The sequence below is a fragment of the Pan paniscus genome, chromosome 4 (assembly GCF_029289425.2).
Source record: "Pan paniscus chromosome 4, NHGRI_mPanPan1-v2.0_pri, whole genome shotgun sequence".
NCBI classification, from domain to species: domain Eukaryota; kingdom Metazoa; phylum Chordata; class Mammalia; order Primates; family Hominidae; genus Pan; species Pan paniscus.
Genome location: NC_073253.2, coordinates 152,231,522 through 152,249,451, shown reverse-complemented (window position 1 = coordinate 152,249,451; position 17,930 = coordinate 152,231,522). Strand labels below are relative to the sequence as shown.

The 17,930-nt window shown below is 42.8% G+C and overlaps 1 protein-coding gene across 2 annotated transcripts in view; it reads left to right on the top strand.

Moving 5' to 3' along the window:
• Positions 1 to 17,930, top strand: part of HAVCR1 (hepatitis A virus cellular receptor 1) — a 36,764-nt gene that overhangs the window by 8,007 nt on the left and 10,827 nt on the right. For both annotated transcript variants that reach the window (XM_034960874.2, XM_003828952.4), the window contains exons 3-6: positions 2,057 to 2,323; positions 5,536 to 5,643; positions 11,971 to 12,026; positions 17,287 to 17,401. In XM_034960874.2, the coding sequence (XP_034816765.1) occupies positions 2,057 to 2,323; positions 5,536 to 5,643; positions 11,971 to 12,026; positions 17,287 to 17,401 (546 nt within the window). The remainder of the gene's footprint in view (positions 1 to 2,056; positions 2,324 to 5,535; positions 5,644 to 11,970; positions 12,027 to 17,286; positions 17,402 to 17,930) is intronic.

Here is a 17,930-nt window from a genome sequence, read left to right as displayed (position 1 = left end):
TTTTTCCACCATACATTTTCCATCCAAAATCTTGGTTATATCTACAGATATAGAACCCACAAATATGGAGGGCCAATGTACTTCAAACATAGTAGTTGGCCCAAGAAATAGCATTTACTGTTCCATAGTAAAATACAGTGAATATTTTTATCAAGCTGAATGTATTCACCTTGAGGAACTGTCGTTTTTTATTTTTTTATTTACTTTTTTTGAGACAGAGTCTCGCTGTTGCCCAGGCTGAAGTGCAATGGCACAATTGTGGCTCACTGCAACCCTCTGCCTCCCAGGTTCAAGCAATTCTCCTGCCTCAGCCTCCCGAGTAGCTGGAACTATAGGCAGGCGCCACCATACCCAGCTAGTTTTTGTATTTTGTGTTAGTAGAGATGGGGTTTCACCATGTTGGCCAGGCTGGTCTTGAACTCCTGACCTCAGATGATCTGCCTGCCTCAGTCTCCCAAAGTGCTGGGATTACAGGTGTAAGCCACCACGCAGGGCCTTTTTTTTTTTTTTTTTTTTTTTTTGAGATGGAGTCTCACTCCGTTGCCCAGGTAGCAGGCTGGAGTGCGGTGGTGTGATTGCTACTCACTGCAACCCCTGCCTCCTGGGTTCAAGTGATTGTCCTGCCTCAACCTCCTGAGTAGCTGGGACTACAGGAGTGCATCACCATGCCCGGCTAATTTTTAAAATTTTTTTTGTAGAGATATGGTTTCGCTATGTTGCCCAGGCTGGTCTCAAACTTCTGGGCTCAAGTGATCCACTTGCCTCGGCCTCCCAAAGGGCTTGGCCTACAGACATGAGCCACAGCACCCAGCCTTGCTGCTGACTTTTTGTTTTGTTTTTTTGAGACAGAGTCTTTCTCTGTAGCCCAGGCTGGGGTGCAGTGATGCGATCTCAGCTCACTGCAACCTCTGCCTCCTGGGTTCAAGCAATTCTCCTGCCTCGGCCTCCTGAGTAGCTGGGACTACAGGTGCGCACCACCATGCCTGGCTAATTTTTGTATTTTTAGTAAAGATGGGGTTTCATCATGTTGGCCAAGCTGGTCTCAAACTCCTGACCTCAGGCAGTCTACCCGCCTCGGCCTCCCAAAGTGCTGGGATTATAGGCGTGAGCTGCCGCGCCCGGCCGTTGCTGTTTCTTAATGAATCTTCTTCCACTAAGGTCTTACAATGATAACAGAACCCAATACCTATGACCTTAATAAGCTATGTCTCTATTTTCGTTTTAATTAAGAGGAATTTTAATTTGCAGTCTCTTAGCTTTTGGACTTGGATTGTTTCCCTTATAAGGGTGAGCAAGATTAGGTCAATTCTTTTTTTTTTTTTTTTTTAAGACAGGGTCTCGCTCTGTTTCTCAGGCTGGAGTGCAGTGGCCCAGTCTCTACTCACTGCAACCTCCACCTCTGGGGTTCATCAATCCTTATGCCTCAGCCTTTCAAGTAGCTGAGATTTCAGGCATGTGTCATCACACTTGACTATTTTTTGTAGAGATGGGGTTTCGCCCTGTTGCCCAGGCTGGTCTCGAACTCTGAACTCCTGAGCTGAAGTAGTCCACCCACCTTGGCCCCATAAAGTGCTGGGATTACAGGCGTGAGCCACCACGCCCAGTCTCTACAAAAAACGTTTTTTTAAAAATTAGCCAGGTGTGGTGATGCCTGCATGTAGTCCCAGCTACTTGGGAAGCTGACACAGGAGGATTGCTTGAGCCTGGGAGTTCGAGGCAGCAGTGAGTTGATCATGCCACTGCAGTCCGGCCTGGATGACAGAGTGAGACCCTGACCCCAAAAAAGTGCTTCAGTGCAAATATGAGGCATCTGTTCTTATTTGCTGAATATGCATGCACCTTTCAATACATCTGCTTTTCTTTTGGAAGGAGGGGTATGTCTCCAAGGCCCTCTCCTGTCACAGTTTCTAGCTGGGCAATGACCAAGATTGACAGTTCAGGAAGTTAACTCCACCTAGGGACAGTCTGTCATTGGTGTGCTAGGGTACAGTTCCAGCCTGAGGCTCTTGTTTCTTGTTTGACTTATGCTCACTCTCATGTTGATTTCTGACTCCAGCCAAGGTCACGACTACTCCAATTGTCACAACTGTTCCAACCGTCATGACTGTTCGAACGAGCACCACTGTTCCAATGACAACGACTGTTCCAACGACAACTGTTCCAACGACAATGAGCATTCCAACGACAACGACTGTTCCGACGACAATGACTGTTTCAACGACAACGAGCGTTCCAACGACAACGAGCATTCCAACAACAAGTGTTCCAGTGACAACAACGGTTGTTCCGCCAATGCCTTTGCCCAGGCAGAACCATGAACCAGGTAAAACAGATGTGTTTGGAAGCCCAAAGGCCTTCTAATGAGGAGCTGCAGACCATCCAGGGCATTGTATCAAGGTAGAAGGACAGTCTAGAGTGAGGGGTCTTACCTGAGTTTCAATCAGGGTCTCCTCAGGGTTTGTGATCCTCCCCAACTCCCAAGTTATATGCATCTTTTGCACCAATAAGCATTTTTGGAGTGAGGGGACCCATTGCTTTTTGTCAGATTCTCAAAGAAATTGATTATTAACCAAAAATAGCTGGACCACTGATGTAGAACATCTAACAGGGATACTGTGGATCTGACTCAGCTAGGTATGACTTTATGATGAAAACACAGGGAATGCCAGAGAACCAAGGTCAGATAAATGAGATTGTGTCCTCACGAAGAGCTCTGAAGAGAGATCATTTAGCCCATTCTGAAAGCAGACCTTGATTTCAGAGAAGTTAACATTTACTGTTTTCTATCTACCAGGCACCATGCTTCATGCATTTAATTCTTAGGGTAATTATATCCACTGTAGGTGTGGTTTATAATTGTGAGAACTGAGACAGAGTCTAAAAGTTCATTGTTGAAAGTTACACAGATAGAAGCCAGGTGTGGTGGCTCATGACTGTAATTTTAGCCGAGGAGTTCAAAACCAGCCTGGGCAACATAGTGAGAGACCTTGTCTCTACATGGTGGTGCATGCCTCTAGTCCCAGTCACTTGGGAGGCTGAGGTGGAGGAATCGCTTGGGGCCGGGAGGTCAAGGCTACAGTGAGCCATGATTGCACCACTGCACTCTAGCCTGGGTAACAGAGTGAAAAAGAAAGAAAAGAGAAAGAAAAAAGAAATTTACACAGATAGAAAGTGGTTGAGTCAGGTTTTGATCTCTGTTAGCTTGAAATAGGGCCAGTACTTTTAACTACTGGATCATGCCTCCTATTATCAGCACTGAGTTTTATGTTTAGATGAGTTTGCCCTGATCTAACATTTTTACTGAAAAAAACCCTTAAACAACCACACTGTCTTTTCAGGGTAGTCAATGACTTACACATTTTTACTTCAAAGTTCCTTTAATTTGTTTATGTACAGTGGAAATTGCAAAAGGTGTGATTTATACTTAGGAAAAAGTAACATTGGATTTAAGGGCTTTAGGGATTTAGAATGTACAGTTTATTTTTTTCAGTTCAGGCCATATAGTTGATACTTCAAATTCCCTGTAAATAAGACATTAGATTTAATACAAATGGAGGATAACTTGACTGATAGGTAGGGAAATAGCTTGTCATTCTGAGGACAAGTATAGGTTCAAATCTTCCATTTCCGGGATTTAAAAGATAACTTTTAGTGGAGATTCTCAAAGCCCTCAGAAATCCATTGACCCCTTAGGGTGGCTCTGGATTCTGAGGAGTAACAAATGTCACAGCCTCTTAGCTGGAAAAATCTGATGGAACGTATTGATTTCCCTTGACTCCCATTGAATTGTGTGTTTAACCAGGAGAGATCTGAAGGGTTGGGCTAGTAGCTCAGTTTGAAAGAGAGGGTGTTAATTAGGTCATACCTGGGATTTTAGAGCCATAAAAGTTTTGTAAGAAAAACAGTTTTGTTCCAGGCAGCCGCACACACTAGAGAGTCTGTTAGACTTTCTCAATGTTGATTTCACTTTTTAATACTTAGCTTGTGTCTGCTAAGGTGGATGGATTAGTGGACTTGTTTTGGAGAACATCCCCAAGTCACTGATTTCATTTAAAGCCGAGATTTGGGAGAAAGTTGCCTTTCTCCTAAGAGTTGGTTTATATGGCTATAACTTGGAGGATGGTATCACTTGAGGTTATTCTTATCTGGATAGTTTTCTAAAGAGTTTGCATGAGTTGAACATTACAGTCCAGGAATGAGAGAACCCTGGAGCAAATAGAACGCAGGGACATTTATCTTTGCATCCAATCCTCCCTGCTCAGTGCCCTTAGTACCTGCTCGCTGCCTAAAACATCCATGGAACAATTGTATGTATGGTTGTAGGAGCAGTGGAGAAAAGAAAGATGCCATAAGGAACTTAGGAAAGAAGTTAAGCTCAAGAGATCTTTTGCACAGAACTCAACTGGGTACAGACTGCCCACGTGACTCTCCTGTGTTGTTCTGTTTTTCGTTCCGAAAGAGAGCCACATCCTCTTACAGGTTTGAGCACTAGAGGAAAACAGGAAAAAGTTGAGAACAGGAGAAAGAGTGATGTTGAAAAGTGAAGTTATTGAGACTGTGGTGGAGAAAGAGAAACAGACCAGTGAGAGGCAATAAGGAAAGCCAGGTTTGGGAATTCATCCAGTCACCGTCACTAATTGTCTCTAAATTTCTGTGGTGCTCTAAGAGAAGGGAATCATGTAAATGCTTTGTGAAGAGGCAAGTGATCAACTTTGCAAATAAGGTGAGATATCTGATAGGAAATAAAGGAGGGATTTCAGGAAAGGAAAGGGGAATGTAGCCCTATGCTGGAGAATTCCTAATGGAAGCTTTACCGTGAGAAGTGTAAGATGAGTCAGAAAACACAGGAAATCACCCCTAAAGGAATGACTAGAATGCAGATGCAGAAGGAGCTGGGGTCAGGTCCTGCCAGGAACCTTACCTTTAGGGTTGTAAATCATTACTAAGGCTGACATTGGGCAATATTGTCAGCTTTAAGAGACCTCAAGGAATTAATATTGTATCTATTCTCTGTTAGTTATTAGATGTGTGGGTAATTGAACTTGAGTAAGGCCAGGAAACCCAGAATGGGGCTGTTGTGAAGGGGGTAGGGCATGTTAGTGCAAATTCCTAAGCCCCCATTTTCTGAAAGTGAAATATCACTTGTATGAATAAAATAAAGCTTAACTGGGTATTCTACATAAAATGCCCTGTTGTTGGCTTTGTCTATTTAGAGGGAACCTGGGAGTATAGAAAGCTTGAGATAATCGTATATATTGACTATGTGGAACATTATCTAGATCGCATTTCCTCGTGTTAATGAGATAATTAGATAGCAGGGCAATGCCTGAAGGCCATCTCTGAATACATTTCTAAGAGGAGCCGAAAGGTTCAGAAGTGGGTCGGTAGAAGCCCTGCATGCCCACTGTGGAAGGCCAGGAGAAGGGCCCATGGAAAGGTGATGGTAATTCCTGATTCTAGTTTTGTTCTTTATTTTTCTTGGGGTGCACATTTTCCTCCACAAATGGAACAATTCTTCCATTCTTTTCATTCCAGTAGCCACTTCACCATCTTCACCTCAGCCAGCAGAAACCCACCCTATGACACTGCAGGGAGCAATAAGGACAGAACCCACCAGCTCATCATTGTACTCTTACACAACAGGTAACTGCGTTCTCTTTCCTGAAGACCTGGGATCATTCAAACCTTGATAACCATTGACTTTGTTGAGAGCACATGCTCTGGAATACTACTGATCTGACTTGAGTGCCAACACCAGCCACACAGATCAGTCATTTGACTTGTACAAATATCTACCCTTTCTGAATGTTTTGTCATTGGTGTGTGTGTGTGTGTTTTTTTTCTTTTTTTTTCTGAGATGGAGTCTCGCATGGTTGCCCAGGCTGGAGTGCAGTGGCACGATCTCGGCTCACTGCAAGCTCCGCCTCCCAGGTTCACGCCATTCTCCTGCCTCAGCCTCCCGAGTAGCTGGGACTACAGGCGCCCGCCACCACACCCGGCTAATTTTTTGTAATTTTAGTAGAGTCGGGGTTTCACCATCTTAGTCACGATTGTCTCGATCTCCTGACCTCGTGATCTGCCCGCCTCCACCTCCCAAAGTGCTGGGATTACAGGCATCAGCCACCGTGCCCAGCTGTTTTGTCATTTGTAAAAAGGATGTAATACCGAGATCTTGCAGAATGCTTGTGAGGATCAAATGGGATGAAAGATTTGGGACATGGTTACTGGGGGTAAGTGATAAATATAATAGCAGCTATTATTATTATTCCTTAGAACATCAAGAATCCAAATGCCTGACTGCACAGATAGCTTATGTGATTTGGAAACATCCACATGCATATTACCTTGTTTTTAGAAATCAAATCAACCAGTCTTGAATCTGAACATATTATTTTGACTTGATTCCTTGGGCCAGGGCCTTAAAACAATTAAATCCAGCCCTCTGATGTTTAGCTCAAACACCAGACCCTATGCTTCTGACAAGTCCCAGACCCCAAAAAGTACCAGGAGGCTTCCACTGACTCATCAAATTTGCATTTACATGAGCATTCTCAGATGGGGCTATGATTTGAATGTTTGTGTCCTCGCTATTAAGGGAAACTCCCAAACTGGGTTTTCTGTCTCTTCTCACACCACGTCAACAACAATCATCAACTCAGATGAAGACTTCTGTGACCGAATGTGTGGAGTTTTTTCCCCATACATCAAGCAGTGGACACCGGCTGTGTCTTTAATTCAGTTCTTACACTGTCTACCCGGAAAGAGGGTCATATCCCACAGGTAAGGGGCTCAGTCCCCAAGACTGCCCCTCCCAACCCCACCACACACACCAGTCACAAGTTCGGGTCTCTGGAACTTCTGAGTGGCCAGTTTCAAGTTGGGGTTCCCACAACCCTCTCTTTGGGTTCTATTAATTTCCTGGAGTGGCTTCCAGAACTCAGGGAAACACTTATGTTTACCAGATAATTCTAAAGGATATTGCAAAGGATACTGATGATGAGATGCACAGGATGAGGTATATGGGAAAGGGTTCCATGCTCTTCCTTGGGAACTTCACCTTCTAGGAACCTCCAAGTGTTTGACTATCTAGAAGCTCTCAAAACCTAGTCTTCTTGTACTTTTTTTTTTTTTTTTTTTTTGAGACGGAGTCTTGCTCTGTCATCGCCCAGGCTAGAGGGCAGTGGCATGATCTTGGCTCACTGCAACCTCTGCTCCCAAGTTCAAGCAATTCTCCTGCCTCAGCTTTCCAAGTAGCTGGGATTACACGTATGCGTCATCCTGCCCGGCTAATTTTGTATTTTTAGTAGAGATGGGGTTTCATCATGTTGTCCAGGCTGGTCTTGAACTCCTGACCTCAGGTGATCTGCCCACCTCAGCCTTCCAAAGTGTTGAGATTACAGGCATGAGCCACCGCACCCAGGCCTTTTGAGTTTTTATGGAAACTTCAAGACATCAACATTCCATCCCCCAGGGGCACAGGGAAGGACTCTCTCTGGGAAGTGTCTTATGACCCACAATCAGAAGGGCAGGGGAAATTAAAGTTCTGCCTTGTCAGGTGAAAGGAGAGCAGGAGAAAATCCAATATTGTTTCCTGAGGTCAAACATACTTACCATGATAAGAAAAGACTATAATCAGGGATATGGGAGTTATGAGCCAGGAACCATGCACAGACCTCTATCTATCTATATATGTATGTATAATCTCATAACACCACACCCTTAAATTCATGTTGATAGCTAATTCCCAATGCAAGCATTAAGAGCTGGGGCCTTCGGAGCATGATTAGGTCATGAGAGCCCCGCCTTCATGAATGGAATTAATGCTCTTATAAAAGGCCCAAGTTACATTTTCTGGATGGGAGAGAAACAATAAATTAATTAGTTAAACAAAAAGAGGCCCAAGGGAACTTGTTGGACCCTTCCTCCATATGAGAACAAATAGAAGACACCATCTATAGGAAAGAGGACCCTCACTAGATTGAGTATTCAGCCTGTGCCTTGATCTTGGACTACCGAGCCTCGAACTGTGAGCAATAAATTTCTGTTTAAATTACCCAATCTAAGCTATCTTATCATAGCAGCCTCAACAGACTAAGACAGATAAGTTGAGGACACCCACACCAACATCAAAGAGGCATGCCCCTCTGAGATCCTGCTACTCTGCTCCAAACAATCCTTACTATTCTTTCAAGTCTGAACAGGCCTCTTAGAGTCTCTGCTCCTTGGAAGTGTGGAATTGACCTGTCTTTCCTTGTGTTGGAGAAAGGTGATGCTGAAACCTGTCATCTTTCCCAGCTAACTCTCCTTGTTTCCCTTAGTGGTAAGCTCTGGAAGTGCCCTGTGCTGAGCTCCTCTGTGATGCTGAGCTGGCTCTGTGTCCTTGTGTGGCATCCAAGCAAGGTCACGTCTTGCAGGCCTCCTTGTGTGTATGACTCATTGTACTCAGCTGTTGCCAATCTGTAGGCAGCTGCTCCCCAGCCTGCATGGCCTACCTTTTTTGCCAATCATTCCTGGTAGCTGGTTAATTTAAAATGGACCTGCAGTGTGATTCACAGAGGGACTCATTCAGCTGGGATTAGATAATGGTGACATTTCATTTTGAAAGTGTAATCCTTAGCACAAACTGTTTCCAGGCACAAAAGCAAAATGAAAATAGATAAAAACACAAGGTAACAGTGGTAGGAGCAGCTGCACCCCACTCTTTGAGAGTGTAAGGAGGAAGAAAGTAGGAGTGGGGAATCATTCTCTGAAATACTATGTCAGTGAAACCTGGTCAAAGTAGAGTTTTCCAGGGTGGAACAGACAGTGGAGCAGCTGTATCCCCAGGATTTGTGTGGTTGCTGCCATTTTGGCCATAGATCCAAGGCTCTTGGGCCAAGTTCTTACTGTGCCTGGGTTGGCCCTCAGTTGCCTAAAGGCTCATGGAAGCAAGGAATATTAGATCTGGAAAGGATTGGAGCTGTCATATGGCCCACTACCCACCTTTGACAGATGTATGTGCCAGGAAATGGATATATTATCTTGTTTAATTCTTTCAAGGCAGGCCATATTTAATGCTATTGCCAGATTGAGGAGGCGCTATAAATCTGCTTTGGAGACACACAACTCCCATTTCAGCTAGAAGTTACTAGTTCTGTGCCCACAGGAAAATTGTTGAACATTCCTCTTCGAATGATTAGAGTATATGATATTTGGAAAGTGCGTTGCATAGTATCTATCCCTCCCTCCTCCCCACTCCTCTTCCCATTATATAATAATAATAGCCTAGTGCCAACCACTTTACATGCATCATCTAATTTAATTGTAACAACTTGATGGGCTGTGTACTATTAATAGGTTGTAGTTCATGCGTACTGTAGCTAGAAATATATATATAGTAGTTTTCCCCTTATCTGCAGTTTTGCTTTTCTGTAGCAGTCAACTATGTTCCTCAAATACTAAGATATTTTGAGAGAGACTAAATTCCCATAGCTTTTATTACAGTTTATTTCTATAATTTTTCTATTATACTATTTATTGCTGTTAATATCTTTCTGTGCCTAATTTGTAAATTGAACTTTTATCATAGGTATGTATATCTAGGAAAAACATGGTCTCTATAGGGTTTGGTACTATCCTTGGTTTCATGCATCTACTTGAGGGCCTTGGAACATATCCCCTGTGGATAAGGGGGCACTACTGTATACACACACACACACACACACATACACACACACCCCTTTATATACCTATACATACATACATAACTGTGTGTATGAAAAGGACCTTGAGTATCAAAGTTACATTGCTAACAGACATTGTCAGCATTGAACTCAAATTTTACCTGACTCCGGTCCATGCTGTTTTTCTGCATCACCCCATCCTCTTCCTGAGACTGTTACTTAAGGTCATAATACCTGTCACAAACAGGGCTGAGATTCTATATATTGCGTAAACCTACATATTGCTTTTGGCTTTCTTTTTTCCTTCCTTCCTTCCTCCCTCCCTCCCTCCCTCCCTCCCTTCTTCCTTCCTTCCTTCCTTCCTTCCTTCCTTTCTTTCTTTCTTTCTTTTTCTTTCTTTCTTTCCTTCTTTCTTTGTCTTTCTTTCTCTCTCCTTCCTTCCTTCCTCCTTTCCTCTTTCCTTTCTTTCCTTCCTTCCTCCTTCCTTCCTTCCTTCCTTCCTTCCTTCCTTCCTTCCTTCCTTTCTTTCTCTCTTTCTTCCTTCCTTCCTTCCTTCCTTCCTTCCTTCCTTCCTTCCTTCCTTCCTTCTTTCCTTCCTTCCTTCCTTTGTCCTTTCTTTCTCCCTTCCCTTCCCTTCCCTTCCCTTCTCTTTCCTTCCTTCTTTCTCAGTCTCACTCTGTTGCCCAGGCTGGAGTGCAGTGGCACAATCTTGGCTCACTGTAATCTCCACCCCCTGAGTTCAAGCAATTCTTGTGTCTCAGCCTCCCAAGTAGCTGGAATTACAGATGTGCAGCATCATGCTGGCTAACTTTTTATATTTTTAGTAGAGATGGGGTTTCACCACGTTGGCCAGGCTGGTCTTGAACTCCTGACTTCAAGGGATCTGCCTGCCTCAGCCTCCCTAAGTGCTGGGATTACAGGCATGAGCCACTGCGCCTGGCCTTGCCTTTGGCTTTCTAGGAAGCCTCAGAAGCAGTAAAATGTAAACACAGTAATGTAAATGTTGGGGAGATATTAGTCCAAGTTTATTCATGTTGAGCCCTATAGCATTGTCACCAGTTACAGAATTTCATAGACCTAAGTATTTCCATTTCATAGAAGTGCAATGTGTTGTGTAGGTTATCAGCAGAGGCTCTTGTCACTTAATTAGAAATCATCATTTAACCATTTCCTGTGTATTTCTTTATCCATAAAAATGGGATTAAGGAACTAACTGGTTGTTAGAATGTAAAGTGTTCACTACATGGTAGATGCTCAGTAAAAAGACAGTTCTGTATTTGACCTATAGTTGTCTAGGAAGGCCAACAGAATATACTCTTTTTTTGGGACAGGGTCTTACTCTGTTGCCGAGCCTGGAGTGCAGTGGTGCCATCTCAGCTCACTGAAACCTCTGCCTCCAAGGTTCAGGGCTTCTCCTACCTCAGCCATCCGAGTAGCTAAGTCTACAGGCATGTGCCACCATGCCCAGCTAATTTTTTGTATTTTTTGTTAGAGATGGGATTTCACCATGTTGGCCAGGCTGGTCTTGAACTCCTGACCTCAAGTGATCCGCCTGCCTTGGACTCCCAAAGTGCTTGGGTTTATAGGCATGAGCCACCCATGCCTGGCTGAGAATATACTGTCTATTACAAAGCAGATATTTTAAGACATGTTGAAATTTTTAAATGTTCAACTCTAAGAGAAACGTATCTTATATAATACATAAAATCTTAATCCTTATATGGCATAATATGCTTGATCTGGTGGCTGCTATATTTTCTAAAGCACTTCTAGATCAAAATGTAAGCACATCGGCAACAACACAGGAGTTATATGCCACCTGTTTTTGATATTACGGCATATTTTACTCCTTCTGAATATAAAACCAATATGATGTCCATTCTGAAAAGGGTGGTTCTGGTTTTTGGATGTACATGCCTCTGACCATTCATTTACAGCTGTTTAGATAGCATAAAAGTATTGATTGCCTTTAAATGGCATTCTTAACCTGGTTCCATGAATGGGCTTCTGTGATGACCCTAAAATAGTAGATAAAATTCATGTGTGTGCACATGCATTATTTTTTTAATAAAGAAAAAAAAGAGTCCATTTTCAAAGAGCCTGTGACAGAAAGGTTAAGAAATACAACTTTACAGGAGAAATTAATATAACATTAATAACTTGGTATGACTCTTGCAGTGCCTGCAGAATTTGATCATATTATCATTCAACTTTTCATCGCCAGAAGGTAATGTGAATATATTTAGTGTCTGCAGTGAAAATTTAATATTTTTTGTAATTCTAATTAAATTTCCTTCTTGTTGAGTAGATGGGAATGACACCGTGACAGAGTCTTCAGATGGCCTTTGGAATAACAATCAAACTGTAAGCATATTCCCCCCTATTTGATTAGCCGGATTCACTTGTATATCTCCTTGGAAGCAAGTTACATTTAAAGACTATGTCTGTAAGACTAGCCCACAGAATTTTTTTTTCTTCTTAAAAAAAAGTTGAAGAAAATAATTTGACTATTAAATAGGATGCTTTAATTTTTTTATTTTTTTTTTTGAGACAGAGTCTTGCTCTGTTGCCCAGGCTGGAGTGCAGTGGCGCAATCTCTGCTCACTGCAAGCTCCGCCTCCCGGGTTCAGGCCATTCTCCTGCCTCAGCCTCCCGAATAGCTGGGACTACAGGCGCCCGCAACCATGCCCGGCTAATTTTTTGTATTTTTACTAGAGCCGGGGTTTCACCGTGTTAGCCAGGATAGTCTCGATCTCCTGACCTCGTGATCTGCCCGCCTCGGGATGCTTTAATTTGGAAAGTTCATTTAGGTGACCCAGTTTGTCAGAGATGCCCAAAGAGAATATGTTACTGAATAGCGTACTTAGATACATAGTACACAGACTTTCTGCTGGGAGAAAATAGGGGAAGAAAGAATGAGCTAATTTTTTGAGACAGAACATCACTCTGTCTCCTAGGCTGGAGTGTAGTGATGCGATCTCAGCTCACTGCAACCTCCGCCTCCTGGGTTCAAGCAATTCTCCTGCCTCGGCCTCCAGAGTAGTTGGGACTATAGGCGCACACCACCACGCCTGGCTAATTTTTGTATTTTTAGTAGAGGTGGGGTTTCACAATGTTGGCCAGGCTGGTCTCAAACTCCTGACCTCAGGCAATCTACCCGCCTCGGCCTCCCAAAGTGCTGGGATTACAGGTGTGAGCCACCGCGCCCGGCCCGAATGAGCTAATTTAAGGAGAACAAGTTAAGATAACACACCAAGGAGGAATTCAATTATCAATAGGGAAACAGCATGCTTTGATGGGGTGGAGTAGAGGCTGCCCCAAACAAAAGTAAAATGTAAGTGAAACTAACATAATATGTTTATTTTCCTAATATATTTCCCCTACCTAATGACCATTTTATGTAGAAATTTTAAAACGTCTATTGATTTTTTTCTATACATAAACCTCCCCATGGGATGACTTTTTTTTCTTTCTTTTTTTTTTTTTTTTTTTTGAGACAGAGTCTTGTTCTGTCACCCAGGCTGGAGTGCACTGGCGGGATCCCAGCTCACTGCAACCTCCTCTTCTTGGGTTCAAGTGATTCCCCTGCCTCAGCCTTCCAAGTAGCTAGGATTACAGGTGCATACCACCATACTTGGCTAATTTTTGTGTTTTTAGTAGAGATGAGGTTTCGTCATGTTGACCAGGCTGGTCTTGAACTTCTAATCTCAAGTGATCCTCCCACCTCGGCCTCCCAAAGTGCTGGAATTATAGGCGTGAGCCACCGTACCCGGCCCAGGATGATTTTTTAAGATAACAAAGTTCTAGATAATAACTTTGATTCTGTAAAATGTTCCCATACTTTTTGTCTCAGTGAACTTGGGAAAAATTTAAGGGACCTAGTCTTATGATGCTCATCAAAGTCTTCTACCTCCATGTAAGTTAGATAGATTTACTAATAAGATCTTTTCTTTTGGCTCCTGTAAGAAACAATCTGCCTTTTAGTATGTGCAAGTAACTTTTTGAAGTAACAAACAAAAAAAATCTGAGGTTATGAGAATAATCCTTCTGAGGTTTTTATTTTTTATTATTTATTTATTTATTTATTTATTTTTGAGACAGGGTTTTACTTTCATCGCCCAGGCTGGAGTACAGTTTCACAATCTCAGCTCACTGCAACCTCCACCTTCCGGGTTCAAGTGATTCTTGTGCCTCAGCCTCTCCAGTAGCTGGGATTATAGGCACCCACCACCATGCCTGGCTAATTTTTGTGTTTTTAGTAGAGATGGAATTTCACCACGTTAACCATGCTGGTCTGGAACTCTTGACCTCAAGTGATCTGCCTGCCTTGGCCTCCCACAAGTGCTGGGATTACAGGCATGAGCCACCGCAGCTGGCCCGAGAATAATCCTTCTGATAGCCAGTTGTAAGAAATGACAATGTGGCCATTGTATAAAAAATTCAAAATGATCAAAGTGGGGCTATTTAGTGTAGAGCCAAATACCTTACTGACATTGTGAATGCCATTACATGGCGTAACATTTAAACATTTAGCAACTTGTATGGCATGCACTGATTGATCTGACATACTGGCTAAATATCAGAACTACCACCATATATATGTTCAATGTGTTGATGTATGGCTAGATTTGTGCTGGATTTAAAAAAAACTCCTCAGGATAGTGAGGTTATTCTTTTCTTTTCTTTTTTTTTTTTGAGACAGAGTTTCACTCTTGTTACCCAGGCTGGAGGGCAATGGTGCGATCTTGGCTCACTGCAACCTCTGCCTCCCAGGTTCAAGCAATTCTCCTGCCTCAGCCTCCCGAGTAGCTGGGATTACAGGCACCTGCCACCACGCCTGGCTAATTTTGTATTTTTAGTAGAGACGGGGTTTTTCCATGTTGGTCAGGCTGGTCTCCAACTCCCGACCTCAGGTGATCCACCCGCCTTGGCCTTCCAAAGTGCTGGGATTACAGACGTGAGCTACCGCGCCTGGCCGGTGAGGTTATTCTTGGTCTCAGTTACCTACAGAATAGGTATGTTTAGAAGTAAGGGAAAACAATTTAGAGGCAGGTTCAAGGTTGGCAGTAGCAGAAACTTGGGCTTTCTGTGCCTTGACTGAAGATGTCAAGATGTCTTCTCCCAGGTATCTTGAAAACATGCAGAATACATTTTGACCCAGTAGGTCACTTTCCTGGGCTCTATCTTAAGGAAAAAATTGAACTAATAAATAAAAATGTATGAGGAGGATGTTCATTGTTAACAGTTATAGCCATGAAAATATTATAAACAACCTAAATGTTTAATAGTAAGGGATTACTTAGTTAAGCATGTGCACGTATTGCTGTAAAGAATGTAGTCATTGGCAGGGCACGCTGGCTCACGCCTGTAATTCCAGCACTTTGGGAGGCTGAGGCAGGTGGATCACCTGAGGTCAGGAGTTTGAGGCTAGCCTGACCAATATGATGAAACTTTGTCTGTACTAAAAATAGAAAAATTAGCTGGGTGTGGTGGCGGGTGCCTGTAATCCCAGCTACTTGGGAGGCTGAGGCAGGAGAATCGCTTCAACCCAGGAGGTGGAGATTGCAGTGAGCCGAGATTGCACCACTGTACTCCAGCCTGGGCAACAGAGCATAAGAATGTAGTCATTGCAGTGCATTTACTGACATAGGTTATAGAATGTTATAATATGTTGGTTATAACACATTATTAAGTGAAAGAAGCTACTTTTAAAATAGTATACAATTAGGATATACTATAGTTCATATAGAATATAGTAATTATTTCTGTTAAGAAAAAATCCTAGAAGGATAAAATTCTATAAAAGTATATAAAGCAAAATGGCAAAAGTGCTCATTTCTGGATGTTAAAGTTATGGTTTATTTATTTATTCGAGACAGAGTCTCACTCCATTGCTCAGGCTGGAGTGCAGTGGCACGACCACAGCTCACTGCAGACTCATCCTCCCAGGCTCAAGTGATCCTCCCACCCCAAGCCTCCCAAGTAGCTGGGACCACAGGCACGCATCACCACGCCTGGCCAGTTTTATTTTTTTCTGGAGACAGAGTCTCACCAAACTGGTCTCAAACTCCTGGGCTCAGGCTATCCTCCTGCCTTAGCCTCCCAAAGTGCTAGGATTATGGGTGTGAGCCACTGTCCCTGACCTGGTTGTGGTTTTTTTAGTTTTCCTTTTCTATGCTTAGCTGCACATTCTAAAATGAGCATGCAGTATTTGTGTGTTGTAATTAAAAAATGAAAGCAAAGCCTGCCTCCTGAAACCCCATTCTCCATCTACCCACATTACACTTCCCTCCCACCCTGTAGGTAAAGTAATAACAACATAGTTTTGCACTCCCAGACACTGGCTATGCCGCTTCTAAGCAAGCATGGCTCAAATGCTGTTACTCCACTATATTCATAGTGTTTATCAGGAAGGACCTGAAAGTACCTTTGCAAAGAACCCTATTGAATCTACTGTTGCTAGACATAGAAATAGATTCAGAGAGGCTGAATAGCTTGTCCATGGTCACATAGTGACTAAGTAGAAGACCTGGGATTCTGACTCCAGGGATTAAGATTTTACAAATGAGAAGATTTGTCCTTCACTCAGATTCTCCCCCTTCCTTCTATTAAAATACCTTCCCGGTGGGCTCTCTTTAGGATTAGAACTAAGCCATGAAATGGGGACCAGCAGGAAGCCAGGCACATTTCAGGCCTATTCCAGGAGGTGATGATCTCTTGTGATAGGCACCAGAAGACTTAAACAATTTTACATTTCTTCATGATTGCATAGCGTTGAATTGTTAATCATGGCCATGTCTGTGTGCAGCTACTCTCAAATCTATTTATTTAGATAGAGACAGAATCTTCTATTACAGGTAAAAAGACAAGTAAGGACTGTAACCAAGGACAAAATTCAATAACTGAGCACATTAAGGTAACATCACATCAAGTCAATTTATATAAACAATTTTTTTTCTTTTTTTCTTTTTTTCTTTCTGAGATGGAGTCTCACTCTGTTGCCCAGGCTGGGGTGCAGTGGCGAAATCTTGGCTCACTGCAACCTCCCGGGTTCAAGCAATTTTTTGCCTCCGCCTCCCAAGTAGCTGGGATTACAGGCGTGCAGCACCACACCCAGCTGATTTTTGTATTTTTAGTAGAGATGGGGTTTCACCATGTTGCCCAGGCTGGTCTCGAACACCTGACCTCAGGATGTCTGGGCTCCCAAAGTGCTGGGATTAGAGATGTGAGCTACCATACCTGACATTTTTTCTTTTTTAATATCACAAGAGGATGTATTTGTGGAAATAGCCTATTGACTTTTAAAACAGTAAATTAAAAAATTTACATACAAACCCATTTTAAGCATACAGTTTTAGTTTTGACAAATGTGTACACCTATGTAAATACAACCTCAAGCAAGCTAGAAAACACCTCCGTCATTGTAAAATATGTTTTGCGTTTCAAGTTGTCCTAGATTTTCACCATATGGTTATAAACTGAGATCATTTGGTCTTACCTTTATGTTCCAGAAGTCCCCAAGCACCAATACAGGTAAATGTGGCTGGGTAAGTGATTCTGGGAAATGTTTTCTCTTCATAACTTTCTAACAAGATGCTTTTTTGATCTGTTGTTGTTTCCTCAGCAACTGTTCCCAGAACATAGTCTACGGACGGCCAACACCACTAAAGGAATCTATGCTGGAGTCTGTATTTCTGTCTTGGTGCTTCTTGCTCTTTTGGGTGTCATCATTGCCAAAAGTAAGTCATTTCGAGATTGTTCCTAAGGGACAAGGGATGTACAGCCAAATTGCCTGGGTTCACTAGTTTCATAAGTCACATGATTTTGATTTCACACGACTTCCCTTTGTCTCCCCAAATCCTCATTTGTAAAAGTCACATGGTAATACCATCTACCTCAAGGGGGAAGGGAAATGAAGTTTAAATGCATTGGTACCTACAAAGCACTAAGAATGGGAGCTGGGTGTGGGGTCTTATGCCTGTAATCCTAGCTACTTGGGAGGCTGAGTGAGGCAGGAGGATTGCTTGAGCCCAGGAGTTCAAGACTAGCCTGAACAACATGGTGGGACACCATTTCTTAAAAAAAAAAAAACAAAAACAAAACAAAAAAGCAAAACAAAACAAACAAACAAAAAAACCATTAAAAAAAGCACCAGCCAGGAGCAGTGGCTCATGTCTGTAATCCCAGCACTTTGGGAGGCTGAGGCAGGAGGATTGCTTGAGCCCAGGAGTTCAAAACCAGCCTGGGCAACATAGTGAGACATTGTCT